The 10,644-nt window shown below is 37.6% G+C and overlaps 1 protein-coding gene across 1 annotated transcript; it reads left to right on the top strand.

Annotated features, from left to right (window-relative positions):
- The first annotated feature begins 927 nt into the window (after window positions 1–927).
- On the top strand, window positions 928–8,816 carry adipor1a (adiponectin receptor 1a). The gene is made up of 8 exons (XM_041783915.1): window positions 928–984; window positions 2,276–2,491; window positions 2,574–2,687; window positions 3,825–3,996; window positions 4,138–4,324; window positions 5,858–6,045; window positions 6,227–6,420; window positions 7,165–8,816. Exons 2-8 carry the CDS (start codon window positions 2,345–2,347, stop codon window positions 7,291–7,293), a joined length of 1,131 nt encoding a protein of 376 aa, XP_041639849.1. The 5' UTR covers window positions 928–984; window positions 2,276–2,344; the 3' UTR covers window positions 7,294–8,816.
- Window positions 8,817–10,644: the final 1,828 nt, after the last annotated feature.

The raw sequence follows: 10,644 nt of genomic DNA, 5'->3' as shown, positions 1-10,644 counted from the left end.
TAAGGTAAAATAATTGCATTGAAAATATTTTTACAGCTTCATGGTTCTGGTTCTATTCATGCTTGCAAATGTTATAAAGTCTGATTCTCAACTGACTGATCACAAAGCCGTTTTCAGTGGTTTGAAAATTCCTGGAGAAATATGTGGCAAAAAGTCTAGAAATTGCTTTTATTTTGAAGGAAATACCACCATCCCCTCGTTCCATTACATCTTTATTTCCATCTTCTAGTCCACAATGTTGAATTTTTAATTGAAACATTTGGTTATGATTGAACTATAAGTAATTTTGGTGGCAATGCATTAATGACACAGGAGGTGGAGGCTGGTCCTGATGATAAACTAATGGAGAACCACTGTTATAAGGAGCCCACACTTTTTCTTCTTTAAAAAGATGGCAGCCCTGCGATGAGAAGGGCCTGATTAGGATCCGTTACAAAGTTTAAATATTCCTGTTGTCTGTATTTAATTAGATTGTTGAAATGTGTCTTTAAACTAGCCAGAGAAACAGTCTCAAGAAAATGTATGATGTATAAATTCGCCAACAGAGAGCGGATAGAAATCTTCCATTATAACGATACAAAAGACTGACTGTATGTAGCATGGGGTCACTAGCAACAGCTCCTAAAAACAGCAGGGGCGGGGGGTAAATCCGTGGCACCTGACCCACATCGGGTAGCTCACTGGAAACTACTCTCAACAGCAGGGAGAACTATGGCAGGTCAGTGGTATCTGAGCCTACCAGTGCCACAAAAAAAGCCACTACCAGATGAGGGCACCACGATAAGAGCTGATAATTCTTGATCTGTCCGAAGAAAGTAAAAGTTAGCCTTGTAAGAACATTTTACACGCATGTTTTATTTTATTTTATTTTGAAGGGGGGGGTGCGGATTAGATGTACTGTAGAGATCTCAACTTCCGGTTAGCATTGTGTTTTCTCACAACGATAAATAATTCACCTTCCTGGTTTGACGGCTACCTTGTCAGGTAACTTCTGTCTCTTCAATTAAATTGTTAAAATGTAAATTCATTCATTGTGTTAACTAGTTAACTTTGTATGCTGCTTTCTGTAGGTGTAGTTTTATATTTCGGTTGAAGAGTTATTTCACAAAGCAGAGCCTCCAGCTTCATGTTAGCGACAGCTCAGCTAGCTCAAAGGTAACGTTAACGCTAGCTAATATATGAGCGATCGGTGACCTGCTAACTTATCAGCATTTATCTGCATGTTAAATATTATTTCGTCTCAATGCACTGATGTTTATTGAACCGTAAAGACACGATGAATTTACGTCAGGTCGTCAGTATGTTGCGGTTGTTTACATTTTGTACTCCATGTTCCGACTGACGCTGTGCTAATCAACATCCGTCTGCTGGTTCTGCTCAGCACTAACTTGGTTCTGTTTGTGATGTCAACATTATCCTGTTTACTTATTTCGATATTGTGTTTAACATTTGTAATGTATTGCCCCGGTGTTATTGTCGTCTCATAACTATGCCAGGGTACACTTAAAAAAAAACAAGTTGAGCCGCTTCTTTGTTCTCTTGTTGTGAATGTGTGATCGATGTCACTGATTATAGATGTGACCCACACAAATACACAGCCATTTTAGTTTAGGTGCTTACTACATCACCTCTTTGTGCCTTATTTTATATCTTAACATAAATATTATTTAGTTGCATGCACATCATTCACATGCAATGCAATGCAATGCACACTGAATGCACGGCACCTTTACCATAACCTTCAGTATATGCAGCAGAACATCTCTATTGTGATGCATCTAGAGCAGCGCAATTCATTTAAATAATTTTCTTAATAGCAATAAACTGAAAAGAACCAAATTCTAACATTACAGAGGCTGGAATTTTCTGGTAAAGGTAAAATGTATGGTAGAACAGCACTAGTTGGTAACAAATGGCATTGTTATCATGATTTTTGGTTGTTTTTCTCATAGAAGTGTACAATTCTAGTGCAAAAATATCAAGTGTAAGTCATACTGTATTTCCAATTTATTTCCAATTAATTCTGAAAATATAATGCATATCTAATCTTGAGCTATACAACATGTATTAACACATATTTACAACTCTTCTTACCAATATGTGACAGTGATCATGTTTATGATGGTTAATGAGTGTCTTTGTTAAGCTCTACATGTATAACAGCATCTTCCTGTAAAATATGTTCTCAGCTGTCCAGTCAATTGAGATTTATCGATATCCAGGGTAACATTTCCCAGGAATACCAGTTAAATAGCTTGTTATTTTGGTTGTTCAGGAGGAAACTGAAGTGTAGCGTCTGAAGTCGAACACAGGGACTGTGAGTGGGTCATCAGGTAGTCTCCCTATGTCAGGCCGAAACGGGTCTGCAAGTGATGCAGACTGCCGGATCTCTGAGGACTGCCGTGTCCCAGATGTTGAGCTGATGGAGCTGGGGCCGCTGCTGGAGGAGGGAGGGGGGCGACAGGCAGCGTCTAAAGGCTTACATTCTGAGGTGAGACTGTTTCTGAAAAATTCACAGACAGTAGTTCTTAAAGCTCAGGAGCTTCGCTGTTAATTTTGTGATCTCTTTAAAGGGAGCGGCAATGCTTGCTGACGAGGAAGAGGAGGACGATGAGGTGGGAGAGGTGCTGACTTTACCTCTTCAGGCTCACCACGCCATGGAGAAGATGGAGGAGTTTGTGCACAAAGTAAAAATTGTTTTTCTAACTATAAAAGCACAAAACTTGTATTGGCAGAAATAAGGGGTATAGTTATCATTTGTATTGATCCATTCAAAGATCTTTGATTCATTAACAACAATACAGTCCACTTGGTAATTTTAACACACATCTGCAGGGTGACCTGCGTATCTTTAACATACTTAAAAAAAGTCTTGATCAGATTTTTTAAAAATCTAAGTTCGTGAAATAACCGTCAAAGCCGTATTTTTACCGGTTATAAGTCTTAAATTTTAGATTCCACTTTTACTGCATCAATTTAACAATCAAATCTACGCTGTGTTATCACCATTGTGGTTGATTGTTTCTATTTTTTTTTTTTTTTTTTGGATTTGCGAGTTCAAGTAACAGTTTACAGAAATTGCAGCTGAAAGTTACAGACAAAAGAGGAGAACCAAAATGTAAGTTCAAGGACATTTAGCTTCAAGATGAAGAATACAGGGAATAAATAGCAGAGGCAAAAAAAGCTAAACAGTTTAAAAATTGGGACACTGGAAATCAAAGCTATTGAGGTCCACAGGTGCTTTTTTATTAGTGATGGAAAATAAAAAGAGTCTTTACACAGCACAGTGCATTAATATTGCATCAGCCAGGTTAACTGAGCTGAAACTTGACACTTCGTTTATCTCAAACGTGTAACCTGCTCAGGTAGACCTCTGTGTCTCAGAGAGGTTAAAGGACATTCAGCTGTAGTTAAGCGCAAATGTGGCAAGGGGTTAAACAAGTAAGGCACTATGGGAGACAAGTATCTGCTTACAGCAGCAACTACCTAAAAGACATTTGTTGATGAAGTAGCATGAAACATCATGGATTCAGAGCAAAACCCTAAGTTTCATGCTCTTATCAAGATGAAAAACAAGGATGAATTAGGGGGAATGAGCTTGTAAATGTCTCTGTGTGTGAGTCAAACCCAAAGCTTCTAGGGTTTTAGCCTTTGTACATGTGATGTTTGGTTTAACCACTGAGCTCAACCTACATCTGCATGGAAAGTACAGTAATTTTATTTTCCTATTATTTTTGCATCATCCTCCCATGTTTTGTGTTTGAGAGACAACTATATTCAAAGTATAACTGCATCTCTGAGTGAAAGCTTTCTTTGTGTTTCAGGTGTGGGAGGGGCGCTGGAGGGTCATCCCTTTTCATGTCCTGCCTGAGTGGCTGAAGGACAACGATTACCTCCTGCATGGACATCGGCCTCCCATGCCCTCATTCAGGGCCTGTTTTGGGAGCATCTTTAGAATTCACACTGAGACAGGAAACATCTGGACTCACCTGTTAGGTGAGAGTCATAAGCCTTACATCTCATTCCTTAAATTGTTAAGAGTAAGTTGTAGAAGCTCATTTTACACATTTTTTTTTTAGAGATGGATATGGTCCCCTCTCTTGTCAGCTTGTGAAACTGATCTATTTTCTTCCTTAGGGCTGATCTTATTCCTCTGTCTGGGCACACTAACCATGTTGAGGCCGAACATGTACTTCATGGCCCCTCTGCAGGAGAAGGTGGTTTTTGGGATGTTCTTCCTGGGAGCTGTGCTCTGCCTCAGCTTCTCCTGGCTTTTTCACACCGTCTACTGCCACTCTGAGAAAGTGTCTCGCACCTTCTCTAAGTAAGCCCTTTTACCATCAAACCCTGTTTTTCAGCTCCAGCTTGCCATTGAGAGTGTGTTGCAGTCAAAGGTGGAAACATTCGCTGTAATAATTGAAGGACTAAATGATGCAGACCCTACAGTAATCAGCATTATGAAATAGAAAAGTGAGAAGAATAGTGTCAACACTCACAAGGTTAAGGTCTCACCCATGGCTTTACATGTCAAATGCCTTTCAGGCTAGAAACTGAGCCTTTCTCTTCTTTCGTTGGCCCTTTGCATTGCAAATTTTTTTAAGTACAGCTGGAGGTGAATGAGTCAGGGTAAAAGACTTTGTACAGATCTGTTTTGTTGGTAAAGCTGTGCTTTTACTCAGCGTGCTAGTGTTTCTTCAAATGAATAGTTCTGATTTTTAAACTACAGACTCAAACACACTGATAAAGTATAGGGTGGGGTAATGGCTAGAACAACACAATACTTATAATGATACATACAATAAGTCAATATAGATTACATATTAAAGTACTTTCTTATACATTGCATAATTTATTGGAAAATATAGCAAAAATCAGATTAATGGGTCGTTGATCTAAAACTTTTGATACTTTTTAGTGGCTTGATAGCTCAGTGATTTACATCACTGACTTTGGTACATGAGATCAGGGGTTAGAAAACCCAGTCAGGGTGCAATCAGCACCAGTGTGGTCAAGGTCCCTAACCCCATGAACATCTGTCTATCTCTGTGCATTGTTTTGGACAAAACTACAAATAGCAAAATTAGTAAATTTCTGGGTTTTTTTTTTTTTATTCAAATTGGTATGGGCCACATTCTGCTGTGCCCAGTGCATTAACTTCTGCAATAACAGGCTATGTATTAGCAAAAAAATGACATAGGATCAGTTCATAAGATTACAGTGCAATATTTTTCAAGAAATCGCAGCAGTGGTGTTTGTATTTAATAAAAAATCTCTTAGAAAATAGAAAGAAAAAAATCCAACTAATAAAATGTTTAATAGGGATCGGAGTCTTATTTTAGCTCCACCACGTCTGCAGTCTAAACGGAATATTGTCACCTGTACTCATGACGTTTTTGCAAAATATTAAAAGAAAAAAAATCTTGAGAAATAATATGTGTAAAATGTAAATTTATTTTATTTATAAAGCCCTCTAAAACACCCCAAAGGTGACCAAAGCGCTTTACAAAAAATCAAGTAGCATTAAAAACACACAGCTCAAAACAAAACCATAAAACAAAAAAATAAAAGCATTAATAAATACAGACTTAAAGGATAAACGTGTACCCACACTACTTGGTAGTAAAAGGCATCCAGAATAAATAAGTTTAAAATTTTGATTTGAAACAGCCTAAGTCAGAGATAACATGCATCTCAGAGTTTTCTTATCCCAATCAACAGTGATCACTCAAAAGGAGATAAGCAGAGCTCATAGGTGGGCAACTATTGAATAAACTTCTGGTGTTTGGAGTTATGACAATAGAGTACGTGTCCCAGATCTTCATCTACCGGTTGTTTCTGTGCCACCTTCTCTCTTCAGACTTGACTACTCGGGCATTGCCCTCCTGATCATGGGCTCCTTTGTGCCCTGGCTGTACTACTCCTTTTACTGCTCCCCTCAGCCTCGACTTATCTACCTCACCATTGTATGTGTCCTTGGCATTGCCGCCATCATAGTGGCCCAGTGGGACCGGTTCTCTACACCTCGTCACAGACCTACAAGAGCAGGTGGATTTTTTTATGCTGTTGTCATTTAACTTTGTGCAGTTGTTTGCTTTGGATTATAACTGTTGCTTAATCTCACATCTGTAAAGCTTTGTTTGCATTTTGAGTTATTTTCTGATGATCACACGGCTTCTTGTCTTGGGATTTATAAAAACAAACTAACTGAGGTCCTTGCTTTTCGTAGGTGTGTTCATGGGTCTTGGTCTAAGCGGCATTGTCCCCACCATGCACTTCACCATCGAGGAGGGCTTTGTGAAGGCCACCACGGTGGGACAGATGGGTTGGTTCTACCTGATGGGGGCCATGTATATCACTGGTGCTGGCCTGTATGCAGCCAGAATTCCTGAACGCTATTTTCCTGGAAAGTGTGACATCTGGGTGAGTATTCAATAGGTTTACATTCCTTTAGAAAACCGAAGAAAATCAGGTGATCACCTCAGGATGTAATGTGTGTTTTTAAGGCAGGGTAGCTTTGTTTACATAAAAAGGCTCAAATGCAAAGAGAAGAATCAACAAAAACAGATTACTAATTGAATCAGTCTGTGGTGAAGGAGTGTCTTCTGCAATACAAAAGCTTTATCTCTGCCTCTTAGACAACATATGTGTGTCATACTGGCAAAAGCCTCGGAGTGTTTTTGATTTTACTCCCTTCTAGTTTTGCATGTATTATTCAACATCTATGTTTCAATTAAAAAACAGCTGTTTTACTTAATGGCGTTCTAAAAAGGTGACAAGTTGCCTAAATCCAGGAAGAATTAGATAAGGTATAAAATATTAATGGCCATCTTCATACAAACAAGACATCAGTCATTTTTTTGCCAAGAATTACAATAGGTGCCAAAAGAAAGTCGTCCCACAGGCTCTGAGTAATATACAGTCTGAACAAATATTAGAGATATTAAAATTTGAATGATCATTCATAAGCCACTGTTTTCTAATGGTGCAAGTCTCTATAGAAGAAAGAGTGTCCTTTTATCATGTTGAAATTTGATGTTACAAACACGCTAACAGAGAATTACTCAATCATTACTCCTTATTTGATAAGTGGCATTTTAAAAGTGCTAAACTGACTTAAGTGATGCTTACAACATTTACCATCATAACTGTTTTTTCTCCTTCTAGTTCCATTCTCATCAGATTTTCCATGTGCTGGTGGTAGCCGCAGCGTTTATCCACTTTTACGGGGTTTCCAACCTGCAGGAGTTCCGCTACGGCCTTGAGGGAGGATGCACAGATGACTCTCTACTCTGAGAGGCTCAACTGTGACTTACTCATACTTTACTTTATACTCACACACACAAACACACACACACACTTAAAATGCTGCTGGAATTCAATATAGTCACTTACTGCTCCTTCTGTAATTCTGATTTGCTAATTTGGTGGACTTTCTGTTCGGCTCTTTTTGCTCTGATAAAGTAGCATTAACTAGCCATTGAACTACGGAGGGAATCTCCAACAGACACTACTAGTTCAGCAATTCAGAAACTTGAAGTTTGCATTTCCCACTGAGGTCAAAATGAGGTCTTAACCAAAATCACAGACTCCATTAGCTGATGGTCATTTATGAGTAGCTCCTTTAGTACCCCAACCTCTCCATTGTGTGTTTCCATTTCATACAGGGTACAGTGAGTATGATTTGTACTGTAGCAGAGGGCCAATACTGTAAACCATTCCTTTCTTCCCCACAGTTTCCATGCAGGTTAGAGGATGAATGTAGAGTCAACCAGGAGTGAAGTGTAGTGAAATCCAGGACCGTGTTAATAGGTTGAGGGCCCACAGGCTTGTTTATGTGAGAGATGAGAGTTAACACTTCAAAAGTTGTACAAATTATTGTGTAGCTTAATTTTTCAAAAACCACTGGGGGACCAGGAAACCCACCCATGCCTGCTCTGCAATAAAATATGAAATGTCCCCAGAGGCCCTTAAAACCCACTGAAACAAAATGAAATACATTATTAGACATGACAAGAGTAGAATACCATAAAATCTGGCCTATAGGTTGATCTGAGGGGAAAATAACAGTTTGTATTGCTTATTAAAAATTCCTCTGTAAATGAAGAGGTTGAATACTTTAAAGTTCTCAGTGTTTAAAGTGCTAGATCTTTCTCTTCAATTTGTTTGATGCTTTGCTTAAATTTACAGACGCCCCCAGAAATGGTTTTCAAGTAAAGAATGGCAACATGAAAGAACTCCCAGGTCATTTTTAGTAGGAGAACATATTTATTGATTCCGCACAATGTACAGATCTGGTTAGGTCAAATTGCGCTTTCCTTGTGTAGAGAACTTTCTTTTGTGCTAGATTTCAGATGCAATGAGAGGTGTAAGTATCAGATGCACCTTAGTGTATATTAAAAAATTCAAAACTTTAAATCACCGTTGGGGTTTCAGAGGTGTTCTGTATGATATAAACTTTTAGTATTCCTGTGCCTTAGGCCTACGGAAACGTTTTTAAATAAAATGGCCTATCTTAACAGTCAAGGGAGCTTCAAGGATTTCCAGATCTTGACTTTTCTTGTTTTCCTTGCCATATATACAATCAAATCATTATTGAACTTACAACTCCACTGATAGGTTGTATCAACTGCTGTTTAAGACTCCTTTTTCTAGATCAACTTATTCAAGCTTTATTACAAAGACTAAAACAATGTGTATTCTTGACTTTGTGTAATGTCCTGTGTAGAAAGTGATAAATCATACATTTCACTGAAATGTAAACATAAATATTTATTAATGGTTATCTTGGAAAATTATTGTAATAAATTTTTTTCCACATGTAAAAACATTGTGTGTAATTGTCTTTTATGTATGTACAGGGAACAGACATTACCAGCAGCTAGTTTGTTGTTTGGTGAGAAAACCAAGTCCTACACCATGCCAGCTGCTCTTAATCCTCATCATTGTAGACGTCAGAGATGAACCACTGATTATTTTAGTCCTTAAAGATTGGCACACAAGGTCCAGGACCAAGAGAAGCTAACATCAAGGCTACAGGACAATGAGGACTGTGCAGTCAAACATTACTTCCTGGCTAAATCAATCCCTTATCTTTATTAGAGGTTATATTTAATATACCAGATATGTTGTGTAATCTGTGCAGTCAAAAATAATAGCTTTTTTTGCACAGTTCATCAGTAATAGGAAACTGGTAGCCTGAGGGGGGGGCACATATGGCCTTCAAATTTATTTAAAATATCTTCAGAGTGTTAAGATTAGTAAGACATGATTACATCTGCCCTGAAAACAAAAATATAAAAATTTCTATGATCATTTTGATAAATGGTATATGTTAACAAGATAATAAAGATATAATTGGCTTTAATTGCTGCCGTAAAAATCTTTTATATGCATCATTAAATTCATTTGTGTAAAAATACCAACTATTAGGTTGATTGCATTATAAAAACACTTTAAATTGGCTTAAATTCTGCATCAAGCCAACTTTATTAAGCATTACCGATGATGCAGGTGATATATTTGTTCCTATTGTTAAAATAAAAGTGATCATAACTGTTAGATTGAAAGTATCTCACAGTTTGTAACAATGTGGCCATCTGGCAGTGAGAGTAAAACGTGGCACTCTCAGTAACCAAAGTTGCCCATCCCTGATTTACATACTGACAGTCTCAGAGTGTATTATAACTTCATCTGTTTTCAAACTGACATTGGAGATTTTCTCTGCAGAAATGTAAGGCAGTGGTTCTCAACGTGGGGGTCACAAGATGCCTTAAAAGAGTATAAAATATTTATTAGATGTTTTTCTCACTCAATATTTTTTAACTATTATTTGCCACTTATCGATTTTGCACATTTTGAAGCCATTTTGCCTCATTTTACCCACTTTTGCCATCTTACAGCAATTTTGCCAAATCTAAAGCCACGTTCAACATTTTTTCCCCACCACTTTTTGCCAATTTTAACACATTCTTGCCCCTCTAAACCCCTTTTTTATCAATACTAAACCCTTCCCTTCACTGTTTTTCTGCCACTATATGCCACTTCTAAACCTTGCCACTTTCCATCTATTGTTGCCTCTTTTTGTCCATTATTGCCACTATATTATGGAAGAGTATCAGGGCCACTGAAAAAAAAAAGTTTTTGAGACAATTTTTTTTTTTCAATTGTGAGATTAAAGTCAGAATTCTGAGATTAAAGTCAGAATTCTGAGAAAAAAGTCAGAATTCTGAGATTAAAGTCAGAATTCTGAGATTAAAGTCAGAATTCCGAGAAAAAAAGTCAGAATTCTGACTTTTTTCTCACAAGTGAAAAAAAAAATTTGTCTCAATTTTTTTTTTCCAGTGGCCCTAATACTCTTCCGTACTACTATTAACCCCCTTTGTGCAACTTTTTATTTCCATTTTTGCTCATTTAAACCACATTTGACAATTCATTATACCCATTTTTGCCAGTTTAAGCCATTTCTGCCCATTCTGCCTATTTTTCTTGCTCAGTTAACCCATTTCTATTCGTGTAAACCACTTTTTGCCACTTCAAACCTATTTCTGCCACTTTTTAATCCTCCTTTATCACTTTTTGGGCCCATTTTTGCCACTTTACATTTGCAAGGTGGCAATACACTATGGCACACATGACTAAAAAAAA

The sequence above is a fragment of the Cheilinus undulatus genome, linkage group 3 (assembly GCF_018320785.1).
Source record: "Cheilinus undulatus linkage group 3, ASM1832078v1, whole genome shotgun sequence".
Classification (NCBI taxonomy): Eukaryota; Metazoa; Chordata; class Actinopteri; order Labriformes; family Labridae; genus Cheilinus; species Cheilinus undulatus.
The sequence above is the reverse complement of the archived record's forward strand: the minus strand, read 5'-3'. Positions and strand labels throughout refer to the sequence as shown.